At 42.7% G+C, this 18,379-nt stretch overlaps 2 protein-coding genes across 12 annotated transcripts; one reads left to right on the top strand and one right to left on the bottom strand.

The window, feature by feature from the left end:
* Window positions 1-483: 483 nt before the first annotated feature.
* LOC311504743 (uncharacterized protein) lies at window positions 484-10,413 on the top strand. Of its 11 annotated transcripts, XR_014699637.1 has the most exons (8): window positions 986-1,179; window positions 2,237-4,917; window positions 5,844-5,937; window positions 6,325-6,377; window positions 6,518-6,581; window positions 7,872-8,432; window positions 8,997-9,106; window positions 9,331-10,413. XR_014699637.1 is itself a non-coding variant. In XM_084568003.1 (7 exons), exons 3-6 carry the CDS (start codon window positions 2,242-2,244, stop codon window positions 6,563-6,565), a joined length of 2,871 nt encoding a protein of 956 aa, XP_084424129.1. In that variant the 5' UTR covers window positions 484-861; window positions 1,078-1,179; window positions 2,237-2,241; the 3' UTR covers window positions 6,566-6,581; window positions 7,872-10,413. The 11 variants fall into 11 exon arrangements, 5 of the variants coding, with proteins under 5 accessions (XP_084424129.1, XP_084424128.1, XP_084424130.1 ...); XM_084568003.1 differs by adding an exon at window positions 484-861 and having other exon boundaries at window positions 1,078-1,179; window positions 7,872-10,413; XR_014699635.1 differs by having other exon boundaries at window positions 7,872-8,058; window positions 8,997-10,413.
* A 4,671-nt stretch (window positions 10,414-15,084) lies between these two features.
* On the bottom strand, window positions 15,085-18,169 carry bsk146 (brain specific kinase 146). The gene is made up of 4 exons (XM_084568212.1): window positions 17,894-18,169; window positions 17,576-17,778; window positions 16,369-16,560; window positions 15,085-16,287 (listed from the first exon to the last, which is right to left on the bottom strand). Exons 1-4 carry the CDS (start codon window positions 18,063-18,065, stop codon window positions 15,514-15,516), a joined length of 1,341 nt encoding a protein of 446 aa, XP_084424338.1. The 5' UTR covers window positions 18,066-18,169; the 3' UTR covers window positions 15,085-15,513.
* Between the last annotated feature and the right edge of the window lie 210 nt (window positions 18,170-18,379).

The following is an 18,379-nucleotide window of genomic DNA, read 5'->3' as shown; positions in this document are numbered from 1 at the left end:
AAAGTATACACAATATTAACAGAATTATAAGATAAGTGAATAAATGAATATTAAAAGTGAATATTAAAAAAAAATGTTAAATTAGATTAAATTAGATTAGATAGATTAGATAAAGACAGTGGTCGACCAAAAGCTAATGGCACTGGAGTCACATTTGTCAGTTACAGTTCCCTGACACAGCTGGTTCACTTTAGTGGAACAACTCCAGAGTAAATGTTATTTGTCCCTCCAATGAGCCATGAGCAGTGCCTTAGGACAGTAATACTAAACCACTCTATGTCTATGTGAATGCTCAACAGGAGAAAACCGTGTTGTATTTTAGACACACGACTGTCTCCAGCCGCAAGTAAACAGCTTGTCCCCACAGAGACCTGACCTCAGCGTCATGGAGTCAGTCTCGGGTTAGGCGGATGATTTGAGCAACCTGCTTGCCAAGCGCCTTGAAAAAAATGGTGCACGAGGAGAACTGGTGCTGTTTCAAAGGAAATATGAGCTTAGCTAATGATGCAGGGGCAAAATAAACTGCTACTGAGCAGCTGGGCCTTTAAGGTGTATGTTAATTTACATTTGATTAGTTTGGTTGTGCTCTTTACTTATTATTAATACTTTAGCAATGTTATTAAAGAGAGCATATGAAAGAAAAGGAAAGCACTGACAATCATTTGGACTGATACAGGTCATAGCTCTCTTCTCCCACAATGCCTCTCTACTCCACAGCTGAGTGACAACTGTCCCACTGCTTCTCACTCTACTCGTCAAGTAACCCGGAATTAGACAACACACACAGCTGAACGCATTGCACAATAATTATTACCCTCCGAGGGATACAAAACTCACCATCATTCCTGACTGTCTACTTGGGTAAAGTCTGACTTTAGAACTTTCTGAAGCTTTGTCTTATTTCAAAAAAAAAAAAAAAAAACTACCAAAAGGCATTATTAATTATTTTATTATGAAAGGCTGTCCGGAAACCAGAGATTATGTTCTAAACAACTTGACGCTGCTGTTACCAGAGTAGTGTGTTCCTGGAAAGTGTGTGGATCTTTATTTAATTTAGGGCTTTTTCTCTTTGTGTAGTTTCAGTAGGATTCGTTAGAAGAGACGTGCTGCTCAAAGAGATGCCGGGTGGGACGGATTCTTAACAGGACCTTTAAAAACGCTACGATTCCTCCCGGTCGGGTAAGTTTTTGACCAGTGGCACAGCGCATTACCTCCGCTCTGTCTTTGTTTCATCCAGCCGGGCCTTGCCCCGATGCGCACCGTTCTCATAAATCGAGAGAACGTGTGGCCAAACTCCATGAAAAGAAAGCAGTAATTTAATAATGCCTCGCTTATCGTTTACTTATGGCATCTAGCAGAAAGCAAAGTGCATTTCTTAGGATTGTTGAGACAACTGTTCTATTCGGAATTAATGTAGATAATAAGTAAAGAACACTATCTGAAAAAAAAAAATACATTTTCAAATTGCTTTGGTCGTTGTCCTTGTAACAAAGTTACCAACAGCCGTGGTAGGTAGCATCAAGCAGTGTGTATCACTAAACTATACGTTAATTTTATCAAAATAATTTGATTTTGCGGAATCCAGACTTGGCCGAATTGAAGAGTGATTGCTATAAATTAGTAGATGTTGTTGAGTCCTTTCTTGTAGTGTTTGTCTTTTCGCCTTTAACAAAATCCCTTTAAACGGCCAAATGTGTAATGGAGTGCGACGTAAGGGAAGGTACGTACCGGGAGCTAAGCCGGGCCTAGCTAGCACGCTAACATTAGCTGTGGCCAAGCTAAACTAAGCTAACTATCGTTAGCAAACCTGAACTGTCAGCGTTGGTGGTTTAAAAAAAGTCGGTAAGCCGTTTAAAAAATATATTACCGGTTGAACCTAACAACTTGTCAAACTTAACAGTTAAGAATATTGACATTAATTGGAAATAGGCCAAAACGTAAATTGTTAGTTAACCCTTGCTATGTTCTCCAACGTCAAAGAAGCACACGCTAGTTTCCTTGCTAATGTCAACGGTTGTTTAGCTTTCAGTGCTCTGAATGGTTCTTTGGCTTTTTAAAATATCATAAAACCGATTGAGTAAGGCTAGCTTCAAGCAAAACTTTGACCCCGAGTTTCTGAAAATCTTTTATGCTTGGGCTATTATGCAGTGCTGGGGAAAAGTGGAAAAAGTCAATATTTCATTTCAGACCTGGATCTATTCATAATTTAAACCTGCTCCTTTCTCTGTCTCTGCAGTTGTTATGGAGCAGCCACCTGGGATCATAGACGATCTACAGCCTCAAGACCTATCTGCCTCTGCCACTGTGATTGACCTGACCAGGAAAGGGGACGAATGCGTCCTCAACTCCACGTCTCTTGATGCTCTGCGGGTGGTCAAGAGCCCTGGCTGGTTCCCAAACTCTGGGACCAGCAACCCTGGATTACAGTTCTCAGAGACCAGCTCCACAGACATGGCGCTCCCATCAGGGGATCAGATTCAACCAGACAATGCCTTCTCCCACACTACGGTCACCCTCTCCTACGTGAGCAGGTCTCACGTCTTCTCCGCTCACGACTCCCTATCTCAGCATTCGGCCCTGTACAGTGTGCCGCCTATCAGCAGCTTCACCCTCCACCCTCCTTGTGATGCAGATAAAGGGCTCGGGGCGACCGGCTATGCACTGAATCAGCATTACTTGGAGCAGGCCAAGGGGCCGGTCGACCTTGCCGCACAGACGAAACATTTGCAGTCTCAGACTCAAGTGGGACCGGAGAATGATGCTAGAGGATGTGTAACACAGGAGCCTCATGAGTGTAATGGGGCCATTTCTAGAGACGGGGATATGGAGAAGCTTCTACAAGGTGAAGAGGAGCAGAGCCTCGCTACGGACAACAGAAGGGGTTTGGAAAATGGTCAAGATGAGAACTGTTCTCCAGCATGTGCTGAATCTTCACCAGAGACTGTCAGCCGTGTCACTGGAGAGGATGAGAAGAAAGAGGGCTCTGAGGTACTCTTCCTCATGTCTAAGAAACAGGACTCAGCAGTCATCTCGGATGGCACAGGCTCTGGAGACCTGTGTTCTCTGAGCAGGGAGTATAAAAGTCCTCTGGAGGACCCTGTCTCCCCCTCCGCTACCTCACTCGACGGTGTAGAGGATGTGTTCCTGCTGCCTCAGGCTTCCAGCTCACCGAGTGGCGACGACTCTTATCTAAAGACGGTCGAGGATATTGCACATGATGGCTTGAATACAGAAGGGGCTATTCAGCCAAGCTCTGGCATCAGCGATGGCACCTCAAAGTTAGATTTGAGCGATGACAATAAACGGCCAGTCCATAGACGGAAGGCTGTGTTGGAGCCTCTAATTGACTTGACAGAGGATGTTTGTGTGTCGGATGTTCTGGAAAACAAACCCAACACTGTCATTCCTCACATGAATGGGAATGCAAAGGTGCTAGAGAGAACTTTAGAGGAGAAGAAACTGCCGATGCGTTTAGGTAGGGGTACGCGGTTAGAGGCCATAGTCATGAACATAAATTCCAGCAGGTATAAAGTGTCAGGATGCATACGCTCCAATAAGAATGCCAAGGGTTCTCAGTCAGCAGCTAGTGACTCTGCCTTAGCCGGTCCTAAAAGTAATGACACTGTGTCGGTAGGTAAAAAGAAAGGCAGAGAGAAGACACAAAAAGTAGTAACTCCAGTTAAAAGGGGTAAAACCATTAACGTTAATACTGACAGTTGTAAAGACTCTACCTCTGATTATGAAATCATCAATTCGAAGAAGTCAAATAGCAACACACCTCCAAAAAGTCCTCAGTTTACCGAGCACAAGAGGTCAAATAGAAAACCAGTGGATCTTTCTCACCATGTGAACCAACCACAGGCTAGTCCTGTAAAGTCAAATGGGAAACGTTCCACACAGTCGAGGCCTCAGATCCCTGTACACAAGAACTCAAAGAAGGAGCCAGAACTGCTTTCTCAGCCTGACCCCTCAGTGGAAATTTGTACGGAAAGATTTTCCCCAGCCCCATCTCCTTCAAAATCTCCAAAGAAAAGCCAAGGCACAGCCAAAAGCATATCTCCTGCTGGCAAAACATCTCCAGCTGCCAAGAAGGCGACTCCCACTACCAAACGAAGGAGAAAGAAACGCAGACAGGCCCAGTCTTCCTCCATGTTCTCTCCCAAGGAGCCCGAGATCAAGTTGAGGTATGTCAACTTCAAGGAGGAGAAAAGGGACTTGAAGTTAGACAGTTTCTCTCCGTTCATCCGTGTGGAGCGTCACCAGTCGTCGCCATTGGTGTGTACTGTGATCAACTATCCTGAGGACGTGGGGACGCAACACAAGAAGGGCCAGCAGCAGCAGGCTCACGGCAGTGGCTTTATTTCTGCAGTTATACCCAGCACTTCCTGTCTGCAGCTAGGCCGGGTGTCCACCCACAGCCAGCACCAGCGCTCCCTTGTCTGCTGCCTGTGTGGGCAGTCTGCCAATACCATGGACTTGGGAGACCTTCACGGCCCCTACTATCCTGAGGGGTATCGGATCAGCACCAAAGCGCCAACCGGCACATCGGGCCTCAAAGAGGATGAGGATGACGACAGTGATACTGACTCGTCGTCCTGCACCGTGAGGGGCAGAGGGAGGAAGTGTGCCGTTACGCCCACACCGTGGGCCCTGAGGCCAGGAGCTCAGGTGAAGCAGAAGGGCCCCCCTGAGAGCCACCGATGGACAGGTGACAATACCAGCAGCCCTGCAGCTAAGAGGGCTCGGCCAGATTCTGGCTCTGCAGTTGTGGAGGACTGGTACAGCCCACCTGTGCTGCCTCTGGAGCCCTGCGAGTACTGGCTCCATGAAGACTGCAGCATCTGGTCTGCAGGCGTGTTCCTTGTGAAGGGCAAAGTCTACGGGCTAGAGGAGGCCGTCAAAGTGGCCCAAGAGACGGTAAAGCTTTACCCTAGATCTGTAATGTGAACAAATTGTTACTCGACACCACACACAGATGATACGATGGTGCTGGAAATGAACAAAACGTTACGGATCAAATGTATTGCTGTGTGACTGTTTAGTTTCTTGATTTCTGTGCCTCTAGGATACCTATGGATTTCAAATGTGTAATCAAATCAAGTAGGGCTGGGTATCTCTGATTTTCTGAATTCCTATTCACAGGGTTCAATTCAGTAGCAATTCATTTAGAGATACTTCAGTTTAGTAACAATTTAACTTAAAACTAAAACGAGTGTCATCATTGGATCCAGAGATTTGTGGTGTTTCCATCTCGCGTGATGATCTCACATGCACATCTTGCATGTGCAGCTCTTCTCATCATCATACTCAGACCTGATGCAGGCCTGATGGTGCTCTGGTTGCAGAATCTGTCGTGACTAACCTCATTGCACAGTCTTGACAGATGTGTCACGTATTGCAAAGCCACGGCAAGATTTCTAACGAGACAGTGGAGGAAATGTCATGTATTTAATGAGTCTCATCTGAGGATTTTAAGAATTGATATGGGATCTTTTAAATCCGGATGTAAAGTTCTTCAGGTACAATACAGTCATACTCTCCTTTCTTTTAATTTCCTCTTGAGAAAGAAGTGTTGCAGGTTGTAGTGAAATAACCAGCTACCCCACTATCTAACCATATTTTCTTGCCAAGACATTAATATGAAAAGGCATCTAAATTGTCAGTCGGTCGCATATAATGAAATAAAAGTAATGTAGTAAAAATCCTTTGTTGTAATTCCAATAATACAAAAATACTGCATTGTTTCGAGGGCAAGGGTTGTTAGGTCGTTTTCATCCAGCCTTTTTTTATGCGTGTTTTTATCATGTGATGTCTTCTTTATACTTCATCTGTTGTGTTTTCAGATGTGTTCAGCGTGTCACAATCCAGGTGCTACACTGGGCTGTTTCTTCAAAGGCTGTCCCAACAAGTACCACTACAAGTGTGCTCTGGAGTCAGGTAGGTGCTGGTCAAGGAAGCAAAATAGAAATCCTTATCCACCCTTTGCCTGTGCAGCGTTTGAGATATGTTTTTGATATTTCTTCCACGCCGGTGGGATTAAGAAACCGTTTAGATGCCTCCAATTTCCTTATTCTTATATCTGATATGTAGGTGACTACTTTTTTTGCTCTATACTAACAATTTTTACTAGTGCACACATTAATTTTGTACCCGTTGAAGACACACAGGTGCTTTGTTCGAGTTCGCATGTTTGTTTGTTCTGCTCTGTGAAATGCCGTTGGCTCTTATCACTTCCGCTGAGCCTGAACTCGCACATGTGGGCGGTCGAACCTGATCAGATGAATCGGTGTGACATCTTCACCTCCTGTTCTGTTCTCGTTCTAGCAGACTGTATTCTCATTGAAGAAAATTTCTCCATGAAGTGTAAGAAGCACAAGGTGAGCAGCAATGAATGCGCTTTAAAATGACCCTCACTTGTCAAAATATTTTTTATAAACTCTAGAGAGGCTGCGTTTCTGCTGTTACAGAAGAATTGACTATAGGCTGTTAAACGCTTTTGATTTCTGATCTTTCTCAGAACAAGACATTCAAAGCCTCTCCAGGGAACCGATCAGAGGACAGGTGACAAAGAACCTCATGAGGTTAGTAAGTACCTATTCTACTTTATCGCTGCACAGTGTGGTTTAACTGCATTTAGATATTGTGACATCTTAGCCTGTGAGAAACTGTTCATAGTGTGGTGGTCACTGGGGTTGAGGAACTCTGAGTACAGTAGTCCCTCGCTATAACGCGGTTCACCTTTTGCGGCCTCGCAGTTTCGCGGATTTTGTTTAGTGCAATTTTGCATGCTTTTTTTTTTTCATAGCGCATTGTTTTCTGCGTCCTGATTGTCTAAGGGACTGTAGACCATTGTCAATCAGTCTCCTCCGTACAGTGTCTCTTGTACAGTACAGAATGCGTTCAGCTTGCCAAATTTACATATACTGTATAATCATTGTAAAAAAATAAAGCTGACTACTACGGATTTCGCCTATTGCAGGTTATTTTTAGAATGTAACTCCCGCGATTAACGAGGGACTACTGTGCATAACATCTCTGCACTTTGCCTAAACTGTGCCCAGACTACAGGAACTTGGGCCTGATTTATCCACCCCCTGAACAATCACAGGAGAAATTAGATTATTCCCGGATTATGTGGTAATGTGGTGGTTTACAGATCCCATCTTAAATCTCCCTAACTGATCTCAGAATCATCAATCATCTGTGAAGTGAATCCGAGCTTGGCATTAGATGCAACAAATACTGTATATACTGTGTTACAAAGTGGGGGAGTGGAATTACAAAGATGTTCAGTATGTTTGGTTTGGGTTTTAACCCATTAAACCAACAAATGATATCATTTAATTCATATCAAATCAGAACTTCTGTAGTTTTATTTTACACTGGAACATGGAGGGAATAATAATAAAAGACGAATGGCTTTGGAGAGGCCCACATCTGAATCCTATAGAGGGTAGATAACAGTCCACTCTCTGAGACCATGTGTGCTTAGGCAGATGGGTCCCTCCATATGAGCTGGGTTCTGCTCAAGGTTTCTTCCTGTTCAAAGGGAGTTTTTCCTTGCCACCGTCGCCTTCAGGCCGCTCTGGGGGTTTCAGGCCGGGTTTTTGTAAAGCATCTTGAGACGATTTGTATTGTTATTGACGCTATATAATTAAAATTGAATTGAATGTGTTTCTTTGTGCTTGGCTTAAGGCACTTTGACCTCCTAGTTCAGGCTGGGAGTATTGAGTTGTGCCCAAGTTGTGTTTGCCTTTACTGTCCTTAAATCGTTTGTTAGAATAAAAGATCTTTATCAAGCTAGCAACGTTGCCCTCTGTGAATAACCTAGACCTGTGCTCAGATGATCATTTTGAAATGTTTTCTTCCAGAAAATCCACCTGCAGCGCCCTGCAGGGGGTCTTCTCCCTCTCTGCTGGTAACCATGGCGACCGTGGACCAGGGTTCATCTGACTGACAGCTAGCACCCGCAAACCTTAACTTCACCCCCTGCTCTTCAACTGCACTGTTAAGCCCCAACACTGTCACTGGAGGAGCCTCTCTCAGTCCAGTCTGACGGTACTCATCAGCCAACACCAACTGTGGACTGAGAAAAAACTGCTCTTTAAGTAACATGCTGAATTTGTCATTTGTGTAGTTATTTATATGGGATTTTTTTCTCCATGGATTCAAACTGAATAACAATCAAAGATATTTAATTTTTTAAAGATTTTCTAAGTATTTGATTATATTTGGTTTATTTATTTTTGGACTTAGCTTTTTTGGCTTCTTTAGCAGTTGTAAAAGAGGTTTGATTGTGTGTGTTTTTTAAGTTATTTGGAAAAGCAGTTTGGCGATAAAATACCAAGCCAGTCAAGGAGATGCTGGATTTATTACAGGATGGAACAGAAGCAAAAGGGCTGGGGATCAAGATGTTACCCTCACAGATCAAGGTACCACGACAGGGTTCCATGTTAAAATCACTTGGATCGTCACACGTGGCAGTACATTTCCCATGCAAATTTTTAATCCATTTGATCCACTAAACCTTGGGCCCGGTTGATGATATTGAGGGAGCCGAACAGTGTGTGTGTTTTTGAATGTATTTTCATAAGAAGCACTTTGGACCTCTGCTCAGGCTGCAGTATTACCTTCCTCAGCTGACTGCCTCCAGCCCCCGTTTGCTTCAGGCTCTCTCATGAGGCTCTTTGGCGCTTACAGGTCAACCTTTGAACTTTTAAAGAGCCACATCCAACCGGCAGAATGAGACCACGTGTTCTTTTTTTATTTGGCTTAAAGCACTTTGACCTCCCAGTTCAGGCTCGGAGTATTGAAATGCGCCCACGTTGTGTTTGGCTGTACTGACCTTAAATCCATTGGTAGAATAGAACTCTGGTATGATTTGTTGGAAAACCCTGTTAGGGGATATTAAATTCATAAAGCAGGCTTAGGATTTCCCCCTAAAGTAAAGGGGGTCATTGAGCTGCAATCATTTCTTTCTATTCTTAACTTTGCAGCACAATATTCACTTTGACAAACCATCTTTTGGATTGTACAAGACCACCCAGCCGAAGAATTGTTGTCTTGACTTCAGCAGTAAAGATAGAAGAAGGATGTACATTTGCAGGTATAACACTCATTTCTGTGCCGACACTTCTTCGGTTTACATGAATTTTACGTTCAGTAGAAATGGCCATGCTAGTATTGAGATTCCTCACTGCTACTCTGTGGCCTGTCTTGGGCCTAAATGGTGCATTTGCATCAGAACCTTTCTGAAAACGCCTTATCCGACATACAAAAGGTAAAGTTTTTTTTTTGTGTTGTTTTTCCTCCTTTCTTCCCAACCTTGAGGTGCAATGACAAATCAGTGGATGCACTGCACATTGTGTTCCTTTGGACATCCTGATGACTGAAGGCAGCTTGCATGCACTTTTCTGCTGCAGACTTAGTTGTTCTGAAGACCAGAGGCATGATGGGCCAATTCCTTACGAACCCTCTGACCACGCAGGTACACACTGACTCTCTGGGACTTGTTTAAATCATGTACAGAGATCACTTCCTGGTGTATTGGTGCCTGTTGAATCAGGTCAGGGCTTTTGGCCTTTTAGCCTGCTTGTGTTACGTTAAAGAAAAAGTCTATGTAGTCAAGTGGTTGTTTATGTCCCTGTGTACTTCTACGTAGCACCATTAGAGGCAGCGTTGTGCTGTCTGAGGCCAGTGTGAGATCTGTAAAGCCATGACTCAATGACAGTGGACATCCACACAGAGGCAGCTGGAGGCTTCGTCCTGCGTCTCACATCAGCATCTGGACACAACGCACCCAAATCTCCTTACTATGAAAACACCACGTTTGTTCCATTTGTGCCATCTACATGTTTTCTTTCTTTCTTTCTTCCTTTCTTTCTTTCTTTTTTTTTTTTTTTTTTAAAATAAATAAGCAGGTATGTTTAAAGATTTTCAGCAGACCTGTAATTTTCACTCCAGTTTTCTTTTACAAGCAGTTGCACCAAATACAGATTTTGGAATATGTTTTATTATTACAAGCTTAAAAATGTTTGAAAAAAAAAAATCTTTTGTCCATGTGTTAATCTCAGGGCTAAATCTCAGATATTCTAATCATTTTATTTTGTCATTTTTATTTATCTAGCGTCAACCCCACAATGACTGGAACAATGATACGCGTAGCAGGATGTGGTTATCTCTGCAGATGCATAGACTTTCTCTTTTTATGTCCTGGTACACACTACACATTCCAATGCCTCCCCCATGTGTCCGTCAGTGCTGTGGTGTTTTTAGGTTTAAAATGGGACCGCCAACTCATCGTCCCACTTTTGTCATCGTCTTATTTTATGGTAAATTTTTGTACCGTCTTATTCACCTCTTGGAGCATCAGAGGTCATGTTATTGTCAAAATTAAATATTTTGTTCAGCGTTGTTGTTTTCTGTAAGAAGTCTGTCTTCTTTGGTAACTCATGGGAGATTGTCTTATTTGAAGGTGGTTTGTAGATAATAGACTTTAAATATATAGCACCCTCACCAAACACTAGTGAAAGTCAGTTCATTCTCATGTAACAGTCTTGCTCTAAGTCTTCGCTTTATGATCGTTCAGTTGATGTTGAAACATTGTCAGACAGGTGGTGATTCATCTGGATGTAGTTTGTGGTGCTGTTAAACTGGATTGAAACTGGATCTCAAGGGTTTATTTCTCATAGCCTACTGTCAAAAAGGGAAAACGTGTTGATACAGCACAAAAAAATATAATGGTAGCCTCCAAAATGAAAACGCAGTTGAATCAACAAATGAATGGTGTTTACTGTGTTCTCAATAAGAGATATACAAAAGCAGAATTCTTCTAGCCCAATGTTCAAAGTGTTCATGAAAATCTACAGAGGTGTGAAATACTTTTTATCCTAGACACCATGCTACATATAGGGTGACAAGACACAGGAGCAGTACTGCTACTACTGCAACTACTATCACACTGCTTTCATTACTCCATCTACTCCACTACAACATATTATGACACCGAATACAACAGGAATTCCAGATATACAGGTGGACTCTACAAGTGGAACTATACAGTGAATCAATGCATTGTTACTGACATATATACACAGTAATCATTATTTTTTTTGCTGTGGGTAGAAGAATTTGTAGCTGAGTGATGGGTTTGCAGTGCTGTCTTGTGCAGTGTTTTGTGCTTGCATGGGTGTGCGATATGCGTGTGGTGGTGTTTGGGGGCTTGTGAGTCTCTGGAGCAGGGAGAGCGTTCAGAGTTCTAGTAAATAATGTATTCACTTACCATACACTACACTGAAAAAAATTGAAGTGCTCACGTTTGTCCACTGCTTCTGAAAACAATAAGCCAATTCTGAGCTTTTAGAAAATGGCCACTGTCGAGGTTGTAAACGCCACAAGAGGCGTACGTCAATATGGTCGCTTCTTGTGAACACAGTAAACACGATCCCATTTGAAGACAGATTTTGAAGACACAGAAGGTTCAAGGAGGTGAAAAGGTGTTAACTAGAATCTTCTATTGCAGATTTTCTCATAATGTGTTCAGGATTTTTACTATATTTGGACAGAAACCTTACTATTGCTCCTTGGAGCTCTCCCCTTTCCCATATTTGATATAAAAGTAACTTTACAAAATCAAACATAACCATCTAAGAAACTATATGTAACCTGTATCTGTTGCTTGGCTCTAATTTATGAAAAAATGACAAAAATCCCAACATCACTCCAACAAGAATTCTCATTTTATTGACTAAATCTGAGCTTACAGGAAGACAGTTGTATTGCAAAGACAAAAACCAGGTACGAGTTCTAGTGCTGCTGTCATCTACTCACTAAAACTCCACTAAAGTCATGATGCTTCGAAATGATGTGTCATAGGACAGAAAGGACACTCCATTACAACACGCCACGTTATATGGATGAGATGAGGAGGCAGCAGTCACTGACTCAGATGCTGGGAGGGGGAAAGGAGACGGTGGCTTGCGAGCAAATCCTTTAATTTCCAGTTTGGTCTGACTCATCCTTCCTTCCCAGCCCAGGTAGGTGCCATCAGCTGCAGTGGAAAGTTGGATGTTGTGCTAATCTATTTTGCAATATTTCACATCTGAAAATTGTATTATTACAAGTGAATATGTATATTGGGGGAGGCGACGCAAAAACTAAGCTAGCTCTCGATGCTTTTCTATTTTATAACTCATAGCAGCCATTTGGACCATTAAGCCGAGGTGAGATGTTGTGTGCGTTTGAGTAGATTTTGGGTTTGTCATAAAATATGGCGCATGTTGGTTTTGTAAGACGCCATCAATTTAAAACTTCAAAGAAACACGTTAAGATTTCATAACATGCTAATATACGAAATTAACGAAAAGCCTTCAAAAGGTTAGCTAGCTAATTTAGCTATAGGTTGGTTCTACATTTGAAAAACATTTTAAGAAAGTAGAGGAGTAGCAGTAGTAGATGAAGAAAATTAGAAATTAAAAATGTAACGGCTTCACTAAATAATAAAAAAAGTGTGTAAAGTGTGTAAAAGCTTTAAGCTCTGTTCTGCGTAACTGTTAGCATAGCATCAATCCTGAAGTCAACTGTTAGCTTGAGTGCGGCGCAGTCTTACCTCTAACAGAACACTGTGTATCTTCATTTTAAAGTTACCTGGGCAGAAAATTTATCAAATTCATTTTAACTACAGTTTGTTCTCAAATTACTTTTTCACCAAAGTTCAAAACCAGTTGGTTACAAACTACATTTCAATCCAATAATTACAGAAATTAAATGAGAAATATTTTATCTAAAGCTGCATACTATATTTTTATGTTTACTGTGATGGGTGTCAACGAAATGGATTACGTTGGTGGCAGTTTAATCCACTTTAACCAATATTAGTTCTTAATTATTTAAAATTGAACTATTTAAAACAATTTTTAACAAACGTTCAAACCAGTGGGTTACAAATTACCTCAAATAAGAAACTTTGTCATAATTGTATTCAATTTGCAGTTTTTGTGGGTTGCATTTAAATTCATTTAACCACAAGTTCAAACCCACTGGTCAACCAGGCTTCTGCACTTACAAATGACCGCAAATAAGAAACCAGGTATGATAATAGTCGTATCTTGTAGAACTACTACGTATTATCCTGAACAGGAGTAGAAAGGTGATCTTGGGGTGAATACTGCGGTGAGGTGAGGTGAGGTGACGTGACGTCATGAGCATGCTGTGTAGAGTCATGTGAATCTGATGCTGAGGCATACACAGTAAAACTCTGCAGAGCCAGTGCCGCCTGCAGCTGGCCGACGGGGAGCGACCAGCTGAAGAAGACAAGCGTGGCCACAGTGTCTGTATCAGGACCGTCCTTTGTTCTGAGTCAGGGGGCTGCCGATGAGGTCAGAGATTGTCACAAGATGTAGTAATCTGCATGCTCTCCCGCTGATCTGGGAGCAGCTTTGAAAAACATGATCCAAGCGCTTTTGTTTGAGATGGGCCAAGCCCAGTTTAGCTGATCATCTGTCGGGCTGATCCTGGCCGAGGCTGGAGACTCTTGCCACATAAAGAAACATGATGTTTGCAGCTATTCTGTGCCTACTGACTTGGTGGCTCAAAAAGTAGAGTGGGTTGTCGAATGAACCAGAGGGTTAGTGGTACGTATCCTCTGTACATGAACCACATGCTGAAGTTTCCTTGAGCAAGACACTGAACCCAGAGTTGCTCCCAGTGCTTGGCGCCATTTACAGAGTACTATAGCTTGTGACAGGAGGAACATTGATAAGGATTTCACACAGAGCTTATCACATACAAGTTCATGCAGGTTTATGTCTGGAAAGCAACACACAAAACGCCCATTCCTAAGCATGATCCAGTGCTCCTTTTTTAAAGTTATTTAGGTTCATGAGGAATCAAAAACAAATGGATCAATTTTTGCCATTAATTGGACATTTTTAAAAAATCAAAACACCCAGGCAACACTATTTCATTAAAGTTGGCTATTTAAATGTAAAAATCTTCTCCAAAGATGCCTCATTTAATTCCCCTCCAGTGATTCTAATTAAACCCTCTCGCTCTACGTCCTCATGCTTTAGCTTATCTTTTCTGTTCCTGAAGGTGGTGAGATGAGTACACAACATTAATAGCTATACAAATACATCACACTGAATAGAAACTAATTACTCTTCTGATTTTGTTTTTTTGTTTTTGTTTTTTTAGCCCTAGGATGTCTCAAGAGATCATTACAGCAAATATTCACTCCGGGACATAACGCAAGAAATTGTGCTACTGCAAAAAATTCACATCACAACATTTTACATTTCTTTCTCTTTTTGTCTTTTTTTTTTTTTTTTTTTTGGAAAGCCATGTTCAGATTATTTTTTTATTTTTTTGTGAAGTCTGAGCTTGTCATGCAGTTTATAAAAGATGATTCTTCAATTTGTTTTGTTTTTTAAATCGAATTGAAACTAATCTGTTTTTTTTTTTCATTTCAGCTAAAAGCTTCCAAGAACAAACACGCACAGTCTAGAACGAAACTTAAACGATAGAAGAAACTAGAAGCTATACAAACATAATTTCAATAGTGAGTAGAAAAAAGTCTTTCAGCAGTGAAGTAGATATGTTTGTCATGGAGAACACAGACATCATAAGCCTTCTTTCACTCTAGTCTGACGCTCGTGGTCATGCCAGTAATGGTATGCCAGTCTGTTGTTCATATTACATAATATACAAGTATGGATAACCTTATGTACAGCAGCCAAACAAATGAGTTGCACATAGAAGTGGATTTAGCACAGCTATATGCCCAAACGCTGTGTCGCAATGTTGAGTCGAATGGAAAACAAAGAAACTACCTTACAAAAAAAACAATAGAAAAAATAGAGTGTGTAGTCTTTTTAGATTCAAATAAATAAGAAAATTACCAAAGCAAAAGAAATCCACTTCTTTTGGATTCAGACGCACGGAACATACGGAGGTACACACAAACACCCTCTCACATATTTGTTACATGTGAAACAGAGAGGTCCCGCGCGCGTCCAGTGTTTCAGTCTTCTTCAAAAATACAAATCCTTTGTCCCTTGGCTTCATCGAAAGTGACGCGTTTTGAAGAGAGCGCACAAGCGCCCTGCCACTTTTCCGTCTTTTTTTTTTTTTTTTTTTTTTGCTGGAAGTATTGCTTTAAGAAATACATTTTGGTCTTCTTTTCGGACGGTCTTAGTAACAGGATGGAAGCATTCTTCGTTTATTCATTTTTTTTCATTTTCCCTACACTGCACTTGAACGCATCACTGAATTGTGTAAACTGGGCTTCTTTTGGAGCTTTTTGTGGACATCTGACCAAAAACCCTCTGTCGTGAGGAATGTACAGTATGCATCCTATGACACGTTCTCTTAAGTTTTCAGTGTGTCCTTTGCCATGATGTTTAAAACATAGTACTCGTTGTCCATTGTTTCTTTTTCCGTGCATGCACATCTACTTGGTTGGATGAGAGGTATAAAAGTGTGTCCCGGTGAGTCTGGGACAGATTTCGGACACGCTCAGACGCAGATTTCTATGGGTGTAGCCACCAGCATGCGACCGCCCGGTGAACTGTTTTCTCTGGGCATTCGGTCATAGCTGTTGGTGGATGACACAGAGCTGTTGGTGGAGACAGACACAAAATGGTGGCCCCCGCCTGGTTCGATCATCCCTCCTTTGGCCCCGCCGCCGCCACTCCCTCTCTCCACCACCATGGGAGACATGGGAGAAAGGGGTGACATCGGGGACCGAGGTGACAGAGTCTGCTGCTTCATCCTCTCCACGAGGAGCTCCTCGTCTTCTTCCCCGGATGAGGATGACGAGATAGTGCCATCTACTTCTCCTCGCACACCACCTCCTCCTCCTCCTCCTCCTCCACCACCACCGCCTCCTCCACCAACCCTCTCGCCACCACCTCCACCCCCAGTATTGCCGTTGTTGTTGTCGTTCTCTGCTTCCAGCATCCAGGAGTGACTGAAGTAACCGAACACTTCTTTGACCGAGCAGCGGCGATCCTGCTCCACGGAGAGCAGCCGGCGGAACATGCGGAGGGCCTGCTCGGTGAAGCGCCTCCACTGAGATGGCACCGTGTTCGTCCTCCTCCTCTGCCACCGGATGAACTCCTGATAGAAGGAGTCGGAGGGTAGCGCCTTCTCCCAGGGGAAGTTGCCCGTCAGCATGCAGAAGAGCAGCACGCCAAAGGCCCAGACGTCAGTACTGTAGTCCACACAGAAGCCCTCGTGACAGGACACGTCACAGAGCTCTGGGGCCGTGTAGGGGATGGTGCCACTCACCTGCAAGGGAAGCTCAACAGGTCACAAACATGGGAGGGACAAGATTCCCTGAGATGTTTCAAAAGAGAAACAATTACTCACTCGTTTCACAGGTGAGCCAGCCCGGCGGGTCATGCCGAAGTCGGACAGTTTGACCTTGCGGCACTCTCTGTCAAAAATTAGTATGTTTTCAGGCTTGATGTCCCTGTGGACCAGCTTCTTACAGTGCAAGTAGTCTAGAGCGATGGCTACTTGGTGCACGCAGCGCTTTGCTACTGCCTCAGGAAGACCAACCTTAGGGAGCAGAAAGAAGGAAAGCAGGTGCAATCTGGTTAGGCCTTTTCCACAGCAGGAACTTCAATTGTTACTGTGTTATTGTAATCTTGTGATATAACATTGTGTACAGGCGCAGCTGTAGCTCAGTAGGTACAGCGAGTTGTCCACGAACCAGAGGATTAAAAGTTCAATGGACCACTTTTCCCAAGACACCTAGTGGCTCCAATTGCCTGGCACTGGTATGTGAATGTGTGAACGAGTGGGTACATGTGTCATTGTGATTGCACATATGGGCAGAAAAGTCCTATATAAATACAAGACCATTCACTTCTTCCTATTAAGGTTTTGTGCAGCGATCAAGTACATTTTTTTTTAAAGCAATGCTTCAATGTGCCAGTCTGTTTACAGCTCATGCTATATTAGCAAATGCACAATGATGCATAGGTACTATGTAATACAATGCAGTAATGCTCGGCAGGGAGCAGGACGGAAAAGACTGTATGCTTAAGTAATTTTCACATAGGTCAGCCAACAGGAGGAACACAGCTTTGGTTCTGGCAGAGAACTGTCGCACATACGGTAGCTGATTGATTGAACTCATCAGAGCTTAATTAGTAGGTGTTTGGCTACCGGCTTACTAGTAGTACCTAGTCAAACTATTCAGAATCTTGGTAAGCTCCATTAAATTCAATATTCTACACTTCAATTACAAAACTGTCTATCTAGGTTTAAGGTACACCAATCATGGAGTGCACTTGATTGATCTGCCTGTGTGAAAATATAAAGTTCAAAGAATTTTTAAATTTAAAATTTTGCATCGTTTCTTGGAAGGACACTAAATGCCAGTTTTAAAAAATGTTGTTACCATAGTTTTGCTGGGGGTTGATTTATTGAAATCTTAAGTAATTTGTTTATTGTGGAAAGAACCAGTCTACTCGCTGACTGAACACCGATGTAACCTGTTGGGATGGTTCAGACAACAGTCCAGTGATGCAATGAAGCAATAATTAGAATGATATGTGTAAATGAGCACCTGCGGAGGAATGATATCGAAGAGGTCTCCTGCCAGAGCGTACTCTTGTGCGAACACGTAGTACTCGTCTGTCTCGAAGGCGATGCCAAACATGTTGATGATGAAGGGGCAGGGAGACAGGTAGAGAGAGATGCTGTACTCCCGAAGAAACGACTTCAGCTTGGTGGTCTTCTTCTTCAGGAACTTCAGAGCCATTTTTGTACCTTTTGGGAGGAAAGAGATGAGATACATCTTTTTTTCTGGTGATTTTTCATACCTTTTGTATTACATCAGCATTCCAGTGCTGTTCATACAAAGGGCCTGTACATAGTTCCTCACCTCTGATCTTGTGGATGACCAGGTCCACCTTGCCATAGGTGCCCTTGCCCAGCTCCCTGATCACCTCATAGTACTTGTTGACCTCCAGCCTCTCCAGGTTCTGGGCAGCAATCAGCTGCAGCTCGTCCAGAATGTCCATGTTGGCTCGAGAAACCAGCGGAGAGGAGCTCATTTTGGGGAATGCTTCAGGGTTCGGACCAGGTGGAAGTGTCGATAGTGGAATGGATGTTCAGGCAGGACAGGAGCAGCTAACAGCTGGTGTAGCTGTACAGATCAAAGAGGAGACACAGTTTTAAATTCATTTACAGTATTAATTTGAATTTACATCCTGAGTTCACTTATTAAAATATTAAGTTCAGTGACTTCAATTTTACTGGTTATGGTTTTCTTAAAATTTGTCACTATTTTCCGATACTTGAGACAGACGCGTATACTCGTACTTGAATACGAGTCTGGTAAGACTTTTGATGTCATTATGGGGTGAGT

This window comes from Chelon labrosus (assembly GCF_963514085.1).
Source record: "Chelon labrosus genome assembly, chromosome: 19".
Classification (NCBI taxonomy): Eukaryota; Metazoa; Chordata; class Actinopteri; order Mugiliformes; family Mugilidae; genus Chelon; species Chelon labrosus.
The sequence above is the reverse complement of the archived record's forward strand: the minus strand, read 5'-3'. Positions and strand labels throughout refer to the sequence as shown.